At 41.8% G+C, this 20,631-nt stretch overlaps 1 protein-coding gene across 2 annotated transcripts in view; it reads right to left on the reverse strand.

The window, feature by feature from the left end:
* Positions 1 to 20,631, reverse strand: part of kdm6a (lysine (K)-specific demethylase 6A) — a 216,224-nt gene that overhangs the window by 154,309 nt on the left and 41,284 nt on the right. For both annotated transcript variants that reach the window (XM_073045508.1, XM_073045507.1), the window contains exon 5: positions 12,729 to 12,787. In XM_073045508.1, the coding sequence (XP_072901609.1) occupies positions 12,729 to 12,787 (59 nt within the window). The remainder of the gene's footprint in view (positions 1 to 12,728; positions 12,788 to 20,631) is intronic.

The following is a 20,631-nucleotide window of genomic DNA, read 5'->3' on the forward strand; positions in this document are numbered from 1 at the left end:
CAACCTTAACTTTAACTTAAAAAATAATTACAAACGAATTACTAAAGCAAAAATATAATAAACTAAACAAATGCCTTAAAGGCAACACACCAGGATAGACAAAAGGAGAATCAATTGATGTTGTATACTTGGATTTTCAGAAGGCCTTTAACAAGGTGCCACGCATGAGGCTGCTAACAAGCTACAAGTCCAGTGGCTCATTGGCAGAATGCAAAGAGTGGGAATAAATGGAGCCTTTTCTGGTTGGCTGCCAGTGACTTCTGGTGTTCTACAGGGTCTGTGCTGGGACAGGTCCTTTTTATATTATGTGCCAATGCCTTAGTAAAAGGCAAGATCAATCCCACATCAATTAGTTACACGCATGTGCACCAGGGCAGAAAAGACCAGAAGTAAAACCCCGCAACCCGGAAGTAGAAATAATATATAAACACCGGGGGGTACCCACCTTTTTTTTTGCACTGCAGACTGGCCGAAAGGGGCGGGGGGGGGGGGGGGGTGTTCAACACGACCGGAATACAGCGATACTCAAAGCAGGTTCCTTATGTCCAGTCTATTCTAGTTTTCGCTGCTCTTGGCTTTTGTCCCGCTTGCTCACATTTTTTTCCGCTGAGAAAACGCAGCGGGTTCGTCTTTAAGTGCTGGGTGCTTGGACTCGGTACTGAAGCAGTTTTGAGACATTGCCTCATTAGACAGCCTCCGGGCCCGAACTCAGCCTCCCGCCCGCCGCCAGACACCTTGGCCAGGTGCGGCTGGTCATGGGTGGGGTGAGAAGACAAGTTCAGGGCCGGACATCCCCGCAGACTGGAAGTCAGCAAATATCAAGCCACCTTTCAAAAATGCATGTGGGCAAATAGGCCATTTAGTTTAACATCTGCAGTCGGGAAAAAGCTTGAAGCTATCATTAAAGAAGAAATAGCAAGGCATCTGGAAAGAAATGGATCCATCAGGCGGACACAGCTTGGATTCAGCAAAGGCAGGCTGTTTGATAAACTTACTGGAGTTCTTTGAGGATATAATGAGCATAGTGGATAGAGGGGAACAGATGGATGTTATTTACTTGGATTTCCAGAAGGCGTTTGATAGGTGCCACATAAAAGATTATCCACAAGGATGCACAGAGTTGGGGGTGATGTATTAGCATGAATAGAGGTTTGGTTAACTAATAGAAAGCAGAGAGTTGGGATACATGGGTGTTAATCTGATTGGTGATCAGTGGTGAGCAATATGCTGTAGAGGTCAGTGCTGGGCCCGCAACTGTTTACGATATACATTAACGATCTGGAAGAGGAGACCGAGTGTAATGTATCTAAGTTGCCGTGTAGACAACATCCATTGCCTTCCCTTCATCCACTTTCCTGGTAACTTCCTCAAAAAACTATTAGATTTGTTAAACATGACCTACCACACACAAAGCCATGTTGACTCTCCCTAATAAGTCCCTTTCTATCTTTATCCATTATCAAGTTGAAACTAATGGTGTTATAATCACTGGAGCCAAAGTGTTCCCCTACACACCCGTCACCTGTCCTAACTCATTTCCTAATAGGAGATCTAATATTACATCCTCTCTAGTCGGTACATCTATATATTGATTTAGAAAACTTTCTTGAACACATTTTACAAACTCTAACCCATCTAGACCTTTAACAGTATGGGAGTCCCAATCAATACGTGGAAAATTAAAATCCCCTACTATCGCAACTTTATGTTTCCTGCAGTTGTCTGCTCTCTCTCTCTGCAGATTTGCTCCACCAATTCTCGCTGACTATTGGGTGGTCTGTAATACAACTCCATTAATGTGGTCATACCTTTCCTGTTTCTCAGCTCCACCCATATGGCCTCAGTAGACAAACCCTCTAACCTGCCCTGCTTGAGCATTGCTGTAACATTTTCCCTGACTAGCAATGCCACCTCCCCACCCTTCATCCCTCTGCCTCTATCACGTCTGAAACATCAGAACCCTGGAACATTAAGCTGCCAGTCCTGCACCTTCCCCCCCCCCCCCCCACCCCTTAGCCAAGTTTCACTAAAATCTACAATGTCATAATTCCACGTGTCAATGCATGCCCTCAGCTCGTCAGCCTTCCCCACAATACTCCTTGCATTGAAATAGACACACCTCAGAAGATTATTACCACCAAACATAATCTTTCTATTTGTGACTTTGCATGAACCTTTAACATCATTTATTTTCACCCCCCGTTCCACTATCTGCTCTGGCACTCTGGTTCTCATCCCCCTGCAAATCCAGTTTAAACCCCCTCCACCCCCAAAAGCACTAACAAACCTCCCTGCAAGGATATTGGTCCCCTTGTAGTTCAGGTGTAATCCGTCTCTCTTGTACTATACCTTGAATTTAGCAAAAGTGGGATGAACCAAAGGAGAAATTGTTGAGGGCGAGGACCAGTTCTGCCCAGTATCCTCTAACAAGAATAGTGGGTATGACTGTGAGGACAGTTTTCTATTCTGGGTGTCAGATATGGGATGTCTGGGAGACGTCCAGCCTCCCTGATGGCCACATTTGTGCCAGGTGCATCGACCTGCAGCTCCTTAGAGACCAAGTTAGTGAACTGGAGCTGCAGCTTGATGACCTTCGGTTTGTAAGGGACAGTGAGGAGGTGACAGACAGGAGCTACAGGCAGGAAGTCACGGTGGGGGCACAGGAGACAGATAAATAGGTAACCAGTAGGAGATGGAAAGGAGGGCATCAGGCCCTCGTGTCCCTCGTGTCTGTCCCTCTAACAATATGTACTCCATTTTGAGTGCTTTTTTTTTGGGGGGGGGGGGAAGAGAACAACCTACCCGGGGGAAGCAACAGTGGTCGTGCCTCTGACACCGAGTCTGGCCCTGTGGCACAGAAGGGTAGGGAACGGACGAGGTGGGGCAGTGGTAATAGGGGACTCTGCAGTTAGGGGGGATAGATAGGTGATTCTGTGAGCACGAAAAAGAAACAAGGATGGTAGTTTGCTTCCCAGGTGCCAGGGTTAGTGATGTTTCTGAACATGCCTACAATATCCTGAAATAAGAGGGTGAGCAGCCAGAGGTCGTGGTACATATTGGTACCAATGACGCAAGTATAAAAAGGGAGGAGGTCCTGAAAAGCAGAATACAGGAGTTAGGAAGAAAGTTGAGAAGTAGGACCTCGAAGGTAGTAATCACAGGATTGCTGTCTGTGCCACGCGACAGTGAGTATAGGCATAGAATAAATGTGTGGCTGAAGGATTAAAGCAGGGGCAGGGATTCAGATTTCTGGATCATTGGGACCTCTTCTGGGGCAGGTGCGACCTGTACAAAAAGGACAGGTTACACTTGAATCCCAGAGGGACCAATATCCTGTCGAGGAGGTTTGCTAATGCTATTGGGGAGGGTTTAAACTAGATTTGCAGAGGTGTGGGAACACAAGTAGAGACAGCTTGTAGGGAGTTTGTGAGGAAAGATAGACAAATCAGCCTGATGGTTTAAGATGTGTCTATTTTAATGCAAGGAGTATCATAAACAAGGCAGATGAACTTACAGCGTGAATCAATACATTGAAATATGACGTTGTGGCCATGACAAGAGACTTGGATGTCTCAGGAGCAAGAATGGCTGCTGAGTGTACCAGGCTTTAAATGTTTCATAAAGAACAGAGAGGGAGACAAAAGAGGTAGGGGTTTGGCATTGCTAATAAGGGATAGTGTCACGGCTGCAGAAAAGGAGGAAGTCATGCAGGGATGGTCTACTGAGTCAGTGTTGGTGGAAGTCAGAAACAGCAAAGGGCCAATAACTCTACTGGGCGTGTTTTTTTTAAATTACACCCCCCCCCCCCCCAAATACTAAAAGGGATATCAAGGAGCAGATAGGGAGGCAGATTCTGGAACGGTGCAATAATAATAGGGTTGTTGTGATTGGAGATTTTAACTTTCCTAATATTGATTGGCAACTCCTTAGATCAGGTGGAATTCATTAGGTGTGTTCAGGAAGGATAAACCAATGAGAGTGGAGGCTCTACTTGATCATATATTGGGAAATGAAACTGGTCAGGTCTCTCAGTGGGAGAGCATTTTGGAGATAGTGACCACAACTCTGTCTCCTTCACCATAGTGCTGGAGAGGGATATGAGCATACAATCTGGGAAAACATTTAATTGGGGTAGGAGGAAATATAATGCTGTTTGGTAGCATAAACTGGAAGCAGATGTTCTCAAGGAAATGCACAGCAGAAATGTGGCAAATGTTCAGGGAACATTTGCATGGAATTCTGAATAGGTACGTTCCATTGAGGCAGGGAAAGGATGGCAGGATTAAAGAACCATGGTGTACAAAGAAAAGCTTACAAAAGGTTCAAGAAATTAGGTACTGTTAGAGCTCTAGAAAATTACAAAGTTGCTAGGAAGGAGCTTAAGAATGGAATTAGGAGAGCCAGAATGGCCCATGAGAAGGCCTTGGTGAGGAGGATTAAGGAAAACACCAAGGCATTCTACAAGTATGTGAAGAGCAAGAGGAGGAGCCATGGATGAATAAGCCCAACCAGGTGCGATAGTGGAAATGTATGCATGGACTGATACGACGTAGCAGGGGTACTTAATGAATACTTTGCTTCTGTATTCACCAGGGAAAAAGACCTTAGCAATTGTAAGGATGACTTACAGCGGACTGAAATGCTTGAGCATATAGACATTAAGAAAGAGGATGTGCTGGAGCTTTTGAAAAGCACTGTTAGATAAATCACCAGGCCCGGATGAGATATACCCCAGGCTACTGTGGGAAGCGAGGGAGGAGTTTGCTGAGCCTCTTGCAATGATCTTTGCATCATCAATAGGGAAGGGACAAGTATAGGATTGGAGGGTTGCAAATGTCACTCTCCCTTGTTCAAGAGAATAGAGATAACCCAGGAAATTATAGACCAGTGAGTCTGATTTGGAGACGTATAATCTGATTCAAGATAGTCAGCATGACTTTGTCAAAGGGCAGGTCGTGCCTTATAAGCCTGATTGAATTCTTTGAGGATGTAACAAAACACACTGATGAAGGCAGAACAGTGAATGCAGTGTAGATGGATTTTAGTAAGGCATTTGATACTGGGAGCAAGGCTCCCAGAAAGTAAGGAGGCATGGGATCTAACGAGACCTTACTTTGTGGATGCACAAGAAGGCAAAGAGTGGCTATAGGCGGGTCATCTTCTGCATGGAGGTCGGTGACCAGTGGCATGCCTCAGGGATCTGTTCTGGAGCCCCTACTCTTTGTGATTTTTATGAATGACCTGAATGATGAAGTACAAGGATGGGTTAGAAAGTTTGCTTGAGACACAAAAGTTGGGGGTGTTGTGGATAGTCTAGAGGGTTGTCAGAGGTTACAGCGGGACATTGCTAGGATGCAGAACTGGGCTGAGAAGTGGCAGATGGACTTCAACCCAGATAAGTATGAAGTGGTTCATTTTGGTAGGTCCAATCTGTAGACAGAATGTTATATACATGGTAAGACTCTTGGCAGTGTGGACGATCTGAGAGATTTTGGGGTCTGTTTCGATAGGACACTCAAAGTTGCTCACAGGTTGACAGTGTTGTTAAGGTGTATGGTGTGTTGGCCTTCATCAACTGTGGGATTGAGAACCATGAGGTAATGTTGCAGCTATATAGGACCTTAGTCAGGCCCCAATTGTTTCCATCTGTCCATTATCTCTTCTCTTCCCTACTGGATGAACTCAGTGGCAAGTGATCAGTCAACATTTCATCTGAGTAATGGAGATGATCCACACCCCCCCCCCCCCCAATACTGCCTGACCCGCTGAGTTCCTTGTTCCTGCAGTAGCATATTTTTAAATTTTTTTTGTTTTGCTTCCCTGCCTGCCTCCTTACACTTAGTACATTCTGTCTCCCAACTCCACTCCGACCTGGCTCCATCTGTTAGATGTGGTTACAGGCCCAGGAATTCAAGCTGGGCTTGTTTGAATTACAGAAAGCCAAGGATCAGGAGTTCAGTGGAGGTGTAGAGTAGAGAATTAAATTGTCAGAAGCTCAAGGTTACACTTGAGGATAATAAATATAAGAGGTTTTAGAAGCAGGATTGAAAAAGTCTTACTGCAATTGTATAGGACCTTGCTGAGACTTCAGGTATGTATTGCGTACAGTTTTGGTCCCGTAATTTAAAAGATGTACTTGCCATTGAAAGAGTACAGCAAAGATTTACTTGAACTGGTTCCCAGGAAGGCAGGTTTACCATATGAGGAGCGGTTGTGCTAATTGGGACTTTGGCACAAAGCCATAGTACAGAAGAATGAAGCATCTAATTGAAATATGTTATTTTTTTTCAGGGTTGACAGGTTGGATGTAGGAAAGGTGTTTTTCCTGCCTAAGGAAGTCTATGGCCAAGGGTCATTGTTAATAAGAGAGAGGTTGTTTTGGATGAGGATGAGAACTTTTCTGATGGTGACAACACTTTGGAACTATCACTGAGTGTGTTGCATTCATTCAAAATAGTGATTGATAGACTTATGGACGTTAAGGTACTTGAAAGATGGTGATGGGAAAGGGCTTTGAAGTAGAGGATTAGTCATAATCTTAAAACAAAAACAGTAGACAGGTTTGAATGCCTATTCCTCTTATTTCTAATATTCTTGTGACTTAGTGGTGACAATGTGGATGATATGGTTAGGTGGTTAGACTGTTTTGTTGGAGGTGATCACTGCTCAGCTCTTACACCTGTGCTTGCAAGCACAATCAACTTCATTTGCTGAGAACTTGCAAATGGAATTAAACATTGTATAATCATCCCTATGTCTTGCCTTTTGATGGAAACAAGTTAATGACAGATTATAGTTTAAATCTGTAAAGAATTAAATTATCGGAAGCTCAAGGTCACACTTGAGGATTGAACAAAGATCCTTTGCTAAGAGGTTCAATATATACCACGTCCCATCAAATTGAAAGCCAAAGTAGAGGTGTAGTAAGTGATTGAGAAAGAAAATGGAAAGGCATAGATCATAAGAAAAAGGAACAGAATTGGGTCAATCAGCCCATTCAATCATGGCAGATTTTTTTTAACCCTATTATTCTCTTACTTTCTGCCAGTAACTACTGATCCCCTTTACAATTGAAAACCTATCAACCTCTGCCTTAAATACACCCAATGACATGGCCTTGGCATAGGCTGACGAATGAAACATTAGGACAAGTGATCAAAAATGTAGACAAAAATTGAATTTTTATGGTAACCTCTTAGATAAGGAAGTTGTAGGTACAATTCGATGGATGATATATATAATTGGGTGAGAGCGAGATGTAAGGGGGCTGCAGAGGTACAGATAGTGATTACATTATTTGTCAAGGAGGAAAGTGGGGAAGTGATTTTCCAATGTTTTAAACTAACATTGATAAGTGCTGCTATTAAGAGGGATTTCGGTATGTCTGGGTAGGCATTGCAAAAAATTAAGGTAGGTTAGAGTTGTTGAAAGGTAACTCCAACTCCAGTTCTGACAGCCCTGGACACCTCGTGACCATAGATATCACCATTGCCAACTGCGGCTCCAAAGACCCCAGGTGACTCCAGACTCTGGAACTCATCACCGTCAGCTCCAGTTTCAACAATCCTGCATGCCTTTAGACCTCAAGTTAAGCAGCCACTACTCTGGCTCCAGCTTGGACCTTAGCCACCACCACCTCCAGAATGAGATCTTCCTGTCCCCAGATTCCCTGTCCTCTACCACTTTCCAACCCTGGGTCTCAGGTTCTCCCGTCACCTCTTGGGTGCTCAGAGCATCCATCTTCCTCCCACCTTGCCTTCTCTTAGCACCTCAACCATTGCCTCCTTCTTCCCTCTGCTGATGCTACCATTCGCTTCTTCTTCCCGATCCTCCAGCCTGATCCCAGCTGTAATCCCTGCCATGTCTTCACCATTCCCTCTGACCTTCTGTCCCCGGCAAGGGTCTTGACTTTGTTCCCCTTCGCCTGCACCTCAGTGAGTTCTCTGCCCACCATGTCACCAAGCTCTTCCATTGCCTCTGTCTCCAAGCCCACTTCTTTGTCAAAAATTCCCCACCCCACACTGATAACCCCTTCTCCTGTTTCCAACCCTCCTCTTATTCTTGGACACCCTGCTCAGGTTCTCTGAGAGGAGATCTTATATAAACTTAAAATTATGAAAGGGGGAGAAAAGGTTGAGGCAGGAAAGTTGTTTCCACTGATAGCCTCTAGATTTGGGAGAGTAGATTTAGGATGGAGATGAGGAGGAACTGCTTTTCCCAGAGGGTGGTGAATCTGTGGAATTCTCTGCCCAATGAAACAGTGGAGTCTACCTCAGTAAATATATTTAAGGTTGGATAGATATTTGCACAGAAGGGGGAATTAAAGGTTGTGGGGAAAATGCAGGTAGGTGGAGACGAGTCCATGGCAAATCAGCCTTGATCTTATTGAATGGCGGAACAGGCTCGACAGGCCAGATGGCCTACTCCTGCTTCTATTTCTTGTGTTCTTATGTTCTGCCTGCTCTGGATCTTTTCATCTCTAATTGCTGACGTCAGTCAACAGGCTCAACTTTAGCACCCCTCTCTCTCCTCCTCCTTCAATCAAAACCCCTCTGAACGCACTGTTTCCACTCTCCATTCTAATCCCAACCTTACCACCAAACCTGCAGAAAAAGGGCATACTGACCTCTACCTTGCTGAGGCAAAGTGGCAACAGAGACACTTCCTCTTACTTGCCCCTTGGAAAGGACTCCACTACGGACTTAGGCCACTGTCTCCTGCACCATCACCAACCTCTTCAACAACGTAGAACTGCCACCAACCCTTACCCTGCACTTCCTGTTTCTACCTCCTATCCAACAACCACAAACCTGACTGTTGAGATAGGCCTGTTATCTCTGCCTGCTCCTGCCCACTGAACTTGTGTCCACATACCATGACCCCAGAATCATTATGTGCACATTTGGAATTATAACCAAAGTTTAATCACCTGACCTTGCTCATTTCCCAAAACTATGTCCAATTAGACTCTCCACATACTGCTTCAACGATGCCTCTTGGATACTATGAGATACCACCCCATCTCAGTCGCTTGTATGAAGGAAGACCCATCAATAATGAGGAAGTTAAGGTTCGCCAATATGATAATCCTGTTGTTTCTACACTTTTGCATAATCTACATATCTGCTCCTCTACCTTTTGCTTGCTATGGAGGTGGGAGAAAAAAAAAGAGTATTAATCCCAGTGTAATTACACTTTTATTACTCAGACTCAGCTCCATCCAAATTGCTTCTCGCTCATGTTATGTCACTATTCTTATAAGTCCCTCTTTTTCCAGTTCAGAAGTAGTTTAACCCAGGGACTAAGACATTTTAAAATAAATATACCAGCACACAGTTTATGTTTCTTTTGTTTGATGAACTGTACTTAGAAAAAAGAAATACAATTATGACTAAAACATTAATTAATTGCACAGAAATACATTCCTGATCTGTATTCTTTGGAAATCACACCAGCATTTTTCTTTAAAAAGGCATGACCTAATGCAAACTTGCACTAAATTATTACTTTTAATGAGCACATTATCAAAAAGATGAATGGTCTTGAAAACTTTAGATACACAATATCAGCATTCATATTTTCTAGATATTACACTTACATCAACGATCAAAGCTTACTTCACACAAAATAGCCGAGTCTTTTTTACACCTTCAAATTCATAGGTATTTGTAATGAATGTAATACAGTAACAGCTCTCATTCCTACTGTCCTAATACTAGAGTTCCACATTCTCTTCTCAACAGTTATAGAATCATAGCAACTTATAGCATAGAAGAATGCAAATTCTTACTAAATTCTTACTAAAAACCATACTGTGTTCATAACACCCGAATTGTTCAGATTAACTCCATTTCCAAATCTCAATCTGCAGCCTTGTGGATTACAAAACATATAAATTTTATTTAAATAAATGAAAGATGGGTTTCTTCTCGTATCAGTCCCTCATAGGCCAGCACAGTGCAACAAGACAAACTGTTGCCTACTAAGGCATCATGAGTATTCCAGCGATGTTTTCCTTATCCACCACAGCATATATAGTAGAACAGATTAATTTAAACAATGTATTACAGATCCAGTCATCTTCCAGTGAACTCAACGAAGCTCATAGGTAAAGTCAATGGAGAACCACAAAGTTTCGCACTTTTGAAGCTACTGCTTTTACAATACACCATTGGTACTCACTTTGCCCAAATACCACAATTATCTGTCACCATTAATGCAAAATACTTTTACAAATGACTTTCCTGTTCAAGACAACAGCTTGAAAATAGGAAATGCATAAAATACACCCCATAAAATGATTCGTCTGAAGCAAATGACATACTTCGGAGCAAAAAGTAGTACAATTATTTGGTTTCTTTGAAATGAATTTTAAGTATCAGTAGTTAATGCTATGGTAACAAATCAAACTGACTGAAATTAATAAATTATCTTAACAAAGCATTCAACAACACAAATTAAATAGGGTTGTAATACCAGCCTGTAAAGTCATTTATTGTTCTGCATACAACACATAGAAAAATAATTTTTGAAAAAACATGGTGATTAATGCATGAATCTAAACTGCTCTTCTGTTAAAATGAAAGCCAATGTTTTATACACTTTGTTAGGTCTGTGCCCATCACCCCTCTTGTGGTCAAAACGGCTCTACAAAGTTTTCTACCACTAAGAAGAAATAAGGCACTCCACTGGGTGGGTGTCAGAATTTATTCTAAAGAACACTATCTGTCAAAAACAGCAAGCCACAACATTGGCAGTTCTCAAAAACTCAACGCTATGCAAAGTTATCGCTGTTACCACAAGCTTCAATAGAATGGTTGTCAGAAAGAACAAACAGTTCTTAGATTATAAATTGTATCCCAAACTGTAAATACCTAACTGCAGAATACCCAAAACTAAAGCACCTACCCAATTTACAACAGAGCTACATTTTACTCACATGAAACTAACGCAAAATTGAAATAGCAGTAAAATAGTTTACCAACCACCTATCTCAGAAAGAATACCAGTGAAATAACTACAGTTTAGCAAATCTTTATTACTTCTCTCTCCAATACATTAAAATGGAGATTCTGTACAGATTCATAGTTATTTGAGTGTTCTTACACACTGAACAAGTACAGCACAATTATATCAAACTTAACCTTTCAAATGAACTAGGCTCATTCTTGATTGGCTCAAGAAATTAAATAAAGATTTTGTAGTTTTATAATATAAATACTCAAACACCATGGTCACAAAAATAACTAACCAAAGAATACCCAATGCACAGTTCACCAACAGATATTTTGGTTTTAAATCAGTAGGCCAGTAAGTAGCCCAAAATTGTCAGACAATATTCAAAGCCCTTGACACACACTGCATTCTCCACAATGGCACAGCATCCAAATTGCAAAAAAAATCCTGAAGGCATATTTGGTTGCAATCTATGGCTGAACGTCCAAACAGACTTGGTGGTGGTGGTGGTGGTGAGAAAAGAAGTCAAGAGATTGCTGAGAGAAAGAAAATCAACTGAGGCTTATCACCTTACAGGTGCCTGCGCCACTCCCATACTGCTGTAGTAAATCATCAAGTAATACTGAAAAGATCTCCCAGAGTTAAACTGACAGAACTGTGCTGGGAGCTGGTTGAAGAGATCACTTAAATTGAGTAAGTGTTGTTAAAATCTGGTTGTTGCAGGAATGTAATCTTATTTATCAAGCAATGCAATGAAGGAGCATTACATGGGAAATGACTCTATCCATCACTGACAAGGAAATTACATTATTAGCACTAGTTCAATTTGCAACTGGAGACATTGCAACTGCATTCTATTCTGGAAGGAACAAATTTTCATTTACATAGCACTGAAGGAATGTGTCATACAACAGAATTTCCTGAACTAGATCTCATAACCATTTACAAATTTCTTTAATCACCAATATTGCTTAGATAGATAGATAAAATTTGGGGTGCAGATGTTCTCTGCAGCCAAGAATGGTAAAATTTTAGAAGAATAAAATATTTTATTAATTCTATTTTAAAAATTTAGCCATTGGAAAAATGTTAATAACTATATCAAATCTTTCACGACATTAAAGAACAAGTTGTGCTATTTTGAGATTCTGTCAGTTAAAAGGAAAAGTTACTATTAACAGTTATAAGTTAATGCAAATCCTATTTTAAGCATTTTTCCTTCTGCATTGAAAATGAATTCCCAGATATACATTATTCTTTTGAATCTACAAATATGATTTTTAGTTTTAGCTATTCCCTGCTATTTTAAACTAGACACCATGCAATGTGCAACATTTACTTCAGAATTACAAGGAAATGGGAGTATCAGAGTGACTGGATGACAAGGGACAAGTGTAGGGCTCTTAGCATGTTCAAAATTCAGAGGTTGAAAGGGAAAGTTGTAAGAAAAAGAGGAGGGAAAGATTGCAGTAAGCATCTCTTCTTATTTTAACAGGCTGATGGATATAATCCCTTATCCAGTAAGCCAAAATTAGACAAGAAAACTTGTAAAAAAAAATCCAACATTTATCAACTCAGTAAATAGACTGAAAAATCTATCAACCCTTTTCTATATTTTGCAGTAAGTCCACCAGGCAAATTATTCTGCCATCCCTAAGCAAACAAGAGCCAAAATTAATCAAAACATTGCCACAAATAGAGTAAATTAATTTCATACATACCACTATACACATTAATTTCCAACTAAGGAACTGCATAATCATTTTACTCACCACTGAAATGCATTATAACGGAAGTAGACAATACCAAGGCCATATAAAAAGGCAGCATTCTATGAGAGAAGCAAATTTTTAAATATTAACACTGTATTGAACTCAAATAACTATCTTAATATTTATTACAACAGACCAGTATGAGTGAGAACATGTTAACTTGATTATGCATTGCATCATCCATATGGTAGTACATTCTGTGCAAAAGTACAATATTTTATTTGCACAATAGCTTGAAAACATTGACAATTGCTAATTATATATGCAATGTTTTGAAAGGTTATAAAGATTACAGACATCACAATTTGAAATTATAAACATTGCTTTCAAAAATCACTCCACTGTTTCACACAACTACAAATTATCAGGAAAAAATAAGCTGAGAGGCCTAAAATATTTGTCAGAAACACAAGTTTTAAAAAAACCTTACAAAAAAAATGGGAAACAAGCTAATGAGGTTTTGGGAGAGAATTCCAAAGCGAAGCTGAAACACACAAGATGCAACTGGCTTTAGTGGGGTGACAAGTAGAAATGCAGAAGTTAAAAAAAATTAAGAATAGAAACTAGAGGAATAGAGACCTAATGCAGGCAAATAGGGTTCACAGAGATGAGTGTCACAGTCAGCAGAGGATGCATTAAAGGGTTGCTTCTGTGCTGTACAAATTTACAAAATATTGCAAGGATATTGCATCTGTTGGACAGAACTTGTGCAGTATCACAGAGTAACAAACTGTTGAAACATAGAGTAAAATTCTCCACTGAATTAAAGCTGATGATCAGATATAATAACCACTGCCATAACCCATCCCCCTGACAGTTAAGTATTCTAAAGGGAGGATGATGCAACCACAGCAGACGAAAGAGTTCAGAGCCAGCAGAAAAGCAAAAGAGTGCATAAAATACAGCAAAAATTAGTGGGGAATTAGAGGATCGGGAGGCTTTTCAAAACCAACAGAAGGTAACAAAAAAAGAGATAAATATGAAGTAGGAAGGCAAGCTAGCCAATAATATAAAAGATGATACCAAAGGTTTTTGCAGATCATATATAAAGAGTAAAATAGAGGCACAAGTGGAGATTAAACCATTGGAAAATAACACTGGACAGGCAGCAATAGGAGACAAGAAATGGAGGATGTACTTAAGTATTTTGCATCAGTCTTCACTGTGGAAGACAACAGTATGCCAAAAATTTGAGAGTGCCAGGGAAGAAGTGAGATATTAATAAAGAGATAAGGTGGTGCTTGGAAAACTGAAAGGTCATCTGGACCTAATGAACTACACTGCAGGGTTCTGCAAGAGGAAGCTGAAGAGACTGTAGGATTATTGATAGTGATCTTTCAACAACCACTAGATTCTGGAATGGTTCCAGAGGACTGGAAAATTGCAAAGTCACTCTACCCTTCAAGATGGGAGGGAGACAAAAGAAAAATTATAGGGCAGTCAGACTAACCTCAGTGGCTAGGAAGATATTGGAGTCTATTGTTAAGGATGAAGATTCAGGCTACTTGGAGGCACATAATAAAATAGGCCAAATTCATCATAGTTTCCTTCAGGGGAAATCTTGCCTGACAAATCTGAACTCTTTGAAGAAATAACAGACAGGATAGACAAAGGAGAGTCAAAGGATGTTGTTTACTTTGATATTCGAAAGGACTTTGACAAGGTAGATCAAATAAAGCTGCTAAATAAGAATAGATCTCATGGTATTACATGAAAAATACAGGTCTACAACCCCTTATCCAAAATTCTTGGGGCCAGTTGCATTTCAGAATTCAAACTTTTCAGATTTCAGAGTCTCTCCTTATTGGTTCTGGGGACTCCCCCCCCCCCCCCCACCCCACCCCCGCGGATACCAAAAAGCACGTATGATCAAGTCCCTTATTTAACCTGTCTCAGTGCGGGTGGACTCTCGGACCCTGCGGAGCTCCAGACCTACGCACATCCTCCCATATACTTTAAATCATCTCTAGATTACTTATAATATCTAATACAATTTAAATACCATTTAAATAGTTGTTATACTGTATTGTTTAGGGAATAATGACAAGAAGAAAATTATTTCCAACAAAAACTTCCAATTAAACATAAAAATATACAGCTTCAAATGAACCAAATTAAACACATGGTCAGTGACTGATTGGAATAAATGTAAAACGTCACTGTCACTATAAAACTTCAGTAACTTGTCTTTTTGTTTCTTTAAATCATATACAGTGGTAGTTCCAACACCATATTCTTCAGTAAGACGTCGCACAGACACACAACAATCAAGTTTCTGCAGTAACTCCACTTTCTGCGTTATTGATAATGATAGATGCTTCCTTCTCTTTTTCCTCATTGTTACCCATAGGGGTATCTGCAGCTCTTTTTGACATTTTCACAGTGAAATTAAATACAAAGTCTACAGTGAAGACAAAATATCAGCGAACAGCAAATACACGTGTAATCAGCACGCGCACTGAGCCACAGTGACGTCTGGAGGCCTCTGCTAGTGCTGCCACGTCACACCTGAGTGACGTCAGCTGTTGGCAAAAAAAACCTTGGTTTTCTGAGCTTTTTGGATCTCAGAATTTCGGATAAGGGATTATGGACCTGTCTGTACTAGCATAGATAAAAGCTTTGCTGATTGGCAGGAATAAAGGAAGCCTTTTCTAATTGGCTGCTGGTGACTAGTGATGTTCCAGAGTGGTCTTCTTTCAGTGTCACACGGTATGTCAGTGATTTTTATAACGGAATTGATGTTTTTGTAGTCAAGTTTGAAAACAGGTGGCAGGGAATGTAGCGTTTAGGAAACAGAGAAGTTGCAGAAAGACTTGAGACAGATTAGGAGAATGGGCAATGAAGTGGCAGATGAAATATGGTGTAGGGAAGTACATGTCATGCACTCTGGCAGAAGGCATAGACCATTTTCTAAATGGGTGCAAATTCAAACATCAAAGGTGCTAAGAGACTTGGGAGTCCTTGTGCAGTATTCCCTGAAGGCTAACTTGCAGTTTCAGTCAGTGGTAATGAAGGCAAGTGCAACGTTAGCATTCATTTCCAGAGGACTAGAATATAAAAGCCAGTATGTAATGCTGAGGCTTTATAAAGCATTGGTCAAGCTGCACTTGAGAGTACTGTAAGCAGTTCTGGGCACCTTATCTAAGATATGTTGGCATTGGAGAGGGTGCAGAAGAGATCCATAAGAATGATCCCAGGAATGGCTGGGTTTATTTATTTATTGGGATACAGCATGGAATAGGCCCTTCCAGCTCTGCAAGTCATGCCACCTAGCAATCCCCCGATTTAATCCGAGCCTAATCATGGGAAAATTTACAATGACCAATTCACCTATCAACCGGTATGTATTTAGACGGTGGGAGGAAACCAGAGCACCCGGAAGAAACCTGCTCAGTCACGGCGAGAACATACAAACTCCTTACAGGCAGCAGCAGGAATTGAACCCGGGTCTACTGTATTCACTGGAGTTTAGAAGCACGAGGGGGGAACATCAATGACACCTATCCAATACTGAATGGGCTAGATAGAGTACAATATTTTCTAAATTGGGGAAGTCCAGGACCAAACAGTACTACCTCAGAATGGAGGAAAGTCCATTTCGAACAGAGATGAAGAAGAACTTCTTTAGACGGGGTGGTGAATTTGTGGAATTAATTGACGCAGGCGGCTGTGGAGACCAACTCATTGGATATATTCAAGCAAAGATTGATAGGTTCTAGATTTTCTTCGGCAGTTTAACGGGGGCACGACTGCGCAAGCGCATGTAAGTCGGACCATGAGGCAGCGGGAGTATTTAAAGACAACAGTTAGACGGAGCGGGCGACAGAGTAGTGGGAGACAGAGTAGGATAGCTTTGTCTCGAAAGGTTTGGACGAGCTTCACTCCAAGTGAGGTAAGGCCCGGTAAGTTCTTTTAAAAGGAGGAAGTTTCAAAAGTTGAGGCAAGTATTGGGTAGGTCATGGCAGCTGAGATCGGCCCCGTGGTTTGTTCATCCTGCAGCATGTGGGAAATCAGGGATGCTTCCAGTGTCCCTGACGACTATGTGTGCAGGAAGTGTGTCCAACTGCAGCTTCTGGCAGACTGCATTGAGCATCTGGAGCTGCCATTGGATTCATACTGGTGCATCCGCGATGCTGAGAAAGTCAGGAATAGCACGTTCAGTGAGTTGGCCACACCGCAGTTGGCTACACAGGCAGAAAGGGAAGGGGTGGCTACTAGACAGCGTAGCAGTAGGCAGGTAGTGCAGGAGTCCCCTGAGGTCATCTCCCTCCTAAACAGATATACTGTTGGGGGAGATGTCTCATCAGGGGAAGGCAGCAGCAGCCGAGTTCATGGCACCATGGGTGGCTCTGCGGCACAGGAGGGAAGGAAAAGGAGTGGGAGAGCTGTAGTGATAGGAGATTCGATTGTAAGGGGAATAGATAACCGTTTCTGCTGCCGCAAACGAGACTCCAGGATGGTATGTTGCCTCCCTGGTGCAAGGGTCAAGGATGTCTCTGGGCGGCTGCAGGACATTCTGGAATGGGAGGGTGAACAGCCAGTGGTCGTGGTGCACGTAGGTACCAACGACATAGGTAAAAAACAGGATGAGGTCCTACAACGTGAATTTAGGGAGTTAGGAGATAAACTAAAAAGTAGGACCACAAAGGTAATAATCTCTGGATTACTACCAGTGCCACATGCTAGTCAGAGTAGAAATAGGAGGATATTTCAGATGAATACGTGGCTTGTAAAATGGTGCAAGGGGGAGGGATTCAAATTTCTGGGGCATTGGAACCAGTTCTGGGGGAGGTGGGACCGGTATAAACAGAACGGTCTGCACCTGGGCTGGACTGGAACCAATGTCCTAGGGGGAGTGTTTGCTACTGCTGTTCAGGAGGATTTAAACTAATGTGGCAGGGGGATGGGAACAAGTGCAGAGAGACAGAGGGGTGTAAAATGAGGGTAGAAGCAAAAAGTAGTAAGGTGAAAAGTAAAAGTGGCAGGCAGGCAAATCCAGGGCAAAAAGCAAAAAGGGCCACTTTTCAATATAATTGTATAAGGGCTAAGAGTGTTGTAAAAACAAACCTGAAGGCTTTGTGTGTCAATGCGAGGAGCATTTGTAACAAGGTGGATGAATTGAATGTGCAGATAGTTATTAATGAATATGATATAGTTGGGATCACAGAGACATGGCTCCAGGGTGACCAAAGATGGGAGCTCAACATCCAGGGATATTCAATATTCAGGAGGGATAGACAGGAAAGAAAAGGAGGTGGGGTAGCATTGCTGGTTAGAGAGGAGATTAACGCAATAGAAAGGAAGGACATTAGCCTGGAGGATGTGGAATCGATATGGGTAGAGCTGCATAACACTAAGGGGCAGAAAACGCTGGTGGGAGTTGCGTACAGACCACCTAACAGTAGTACTGAGGTTGGGGATGGCATTGAACAGGAAATTAGAAATGCGTGCAATAAAGGAACAGTAGTTATAATGGGTGACTTCAATCTACATATAGATTGGGTGAACCAAATTGGCAAGGGTGCTGAGGAAGAGGATTTCTTGGAATGTATGCGGGATGGTTTTCTGAACCAACATGTCGAGGAACCAACTAGAGAGCAGGCCATTCTAGATTGGGTATTGAGCAATGAGGAAGGGTTAGTTAGCAACCTTGTCGTGCGAGGCCCCTTGGGTAAGAGTGACCATAATATGGTGGAATTCTTCATTAAGATGGAGAGTGACATAGTTAATTCAGAAACAAAGGTTCTGAACTTAAAGAAGGGAAACTTTGAAGGTATGAGAAGTGAATTAGCTAAGATAGACTGGCAAATGATACTTAAGAGGGTTGACGGTGGACATGCAATGGCAAGCATTTAAAGATCACATGGATAAACTACAACAATTGTTCATCCCAGTTTGGCAAAAGAATAAACTAGGGAAGGTAGTGCACCTGTGGCTGACAAGGGAAATTAGGGATAGTATCAAGTCCAAAGAAGAAACATAAATTAGCAAAAAAAAAGCGGCACACCTGAGGACTGGGAGAAATTCAGAGACCAGCAGAGGAGGACAAAGGGCTTAATTAGGAAAGGGAAAAAAGATTATGAGAGAAAGCTGGCAGGGAACATAAAAACTGACTGTAAAAGCTTTTATAGATACGTGAAAAGAAAAAGATTGGTTTTGAAAAGAAGAAAATGTAGGTCCTTTACAGTCAGAAACAGGTGAATTGATCATAGGGAACAAGGACATGGCAGACCAGTTGAATAACTACTTTGGTTCTGCCTTCACTAAGGAGGACATAAATAATCTTCCGGAAATAGTAGGGGACCGAGGGTCTAGTGAGATGGAGGAACTGAGGGAAATACATATTAGTAGGGAAGTGGTGTTAGGTAAATTGAAGGGATTAAAGGCAGATAAATCCCCAGGGCCAGATGGTCTGCATCCCAGAGTGCTTAAGGAAGTAGCCCAAGAAATAGTGGATGCATTAGTGATAATTATTCAAAACTCCTTAGATTCTGGATTAGTTCCTGAGGATTGGAGGGTGGCTTATGTAACCCCACTTTTTAAAAAAGGGAGAGAGAAACCAGGAAATTATAGACCGGTGAGTCTGACATCGGTGGTGGGGAAAATGCTAGAGTCGGTTATCAAAGATGTGATAACAGCACATTTGGAAAGAGGTGAAATCATCAGACAAAGTTAGCATGGATTTGTGAAAGGAAAATCATGTCTGACAAATCTTATAGAATTTTTTGAAGATGTAACTAGTAGAGTGGATAGGGGAGAGCCAGTGGATGTGGTATATTTAGATTTTCAAAAGGCTTTTGACAAGGTCCCACACAGGAGATTAGTGTGCAAACTTAAAGCACACGGTATTGGGGATATGGTACTGATGTGGATAGAGAATTGGTTGGCAGACAGGAAGCAAAGAGTGGGAGTAAACGGGACCTTTTCAGAATGGCAGGCAGTGACTAGTGGGGTACCCCAAGGCTCAGTGCTGGGACCCCAGTTGTTTACAATATATATTAATGATTTAGATGAGGGAATTAAATGCAGCATATCCAAGTTTACAGATGACACAAAGCTGGGCGGTGGTGTTAGCTGTGAGGATGATGCTAAGGGGATGCAGGGTGACCTCGATAGGTTAGGTGAGTGGGCAAATTCATGGCAGATGCAATTTAATGTGGATAAATGTGAGGTTATCCACTTTGGTTGCAAAAACAGGAAAACAAATTATTATCTGAACGGTGGCCAATTAGGAAAAGGGGAGGTGCAACGAGACCTGGGTGTCATTGTACACCAGTCATTGAAGGTGGGCATGCAGGTACAGCAGGCGGTGAAAAAGGCAAATGGTATGTTGGCATTCATAGCAAAAGGATTTGAGTACAGGAGCAGGGAGGTTCTACTGCAGTTGTACAAGGCCTTGGTGAGACCGCACCTAGAGTATTGTGTGCAGTTTTGGTCCTCTAATCTGAGGAAAGACATTCTTGCTATAGAGGGAGTACCAAGAAGGTTCACCAGATTGATTCCTGGGATGGCAGGACTTTCATATGAAGAAAGACTGGATCAACTAGGCTTATACTCACTGGAATTTAGAAGATTGAGGGGGGATCTTATTGAAACGTATAAAATTCTAAAAGGATTGGACAGGCTAGATACAGGAAGATTGTTTACGATGTTGGGGAAGTCCACAACGAGGGGTCACAGTTTAAGGATAAAGGGAAGCCTTTTAGAACCGAGATGAGGAAAAACTTCTTCACACAGAGTGGTGAATCTGTGGAATTCTCTGCCACAGGAAACAGTTGAGGCCGGTTCATTGGCTATATTTAAAAGGAAGTTAGATATGGCCCTTGTGGCTAAAGGGATCAGGGGGTATGGAGAGAAAGCAGGTACAGGGTTCTGAGTTGGATGATCAGCCATGATCATACTG

The sequence above is a fragment of the Hemitrygon akajei genome, chromosome 5, assembly GCF_048418815.1.
Source record: "Hemitrygon akajei chromosome 5, sHemAka1.3, whole genome shotgun sequence".
In the NCBI taxonomy this organism is placed as follows: Eukaryota; Metazoa; Chordata; class Chondrichthyes; order Myliobatiformes; family Dasyatidae; genus Hemitrygon; species Hemitrygon akajei.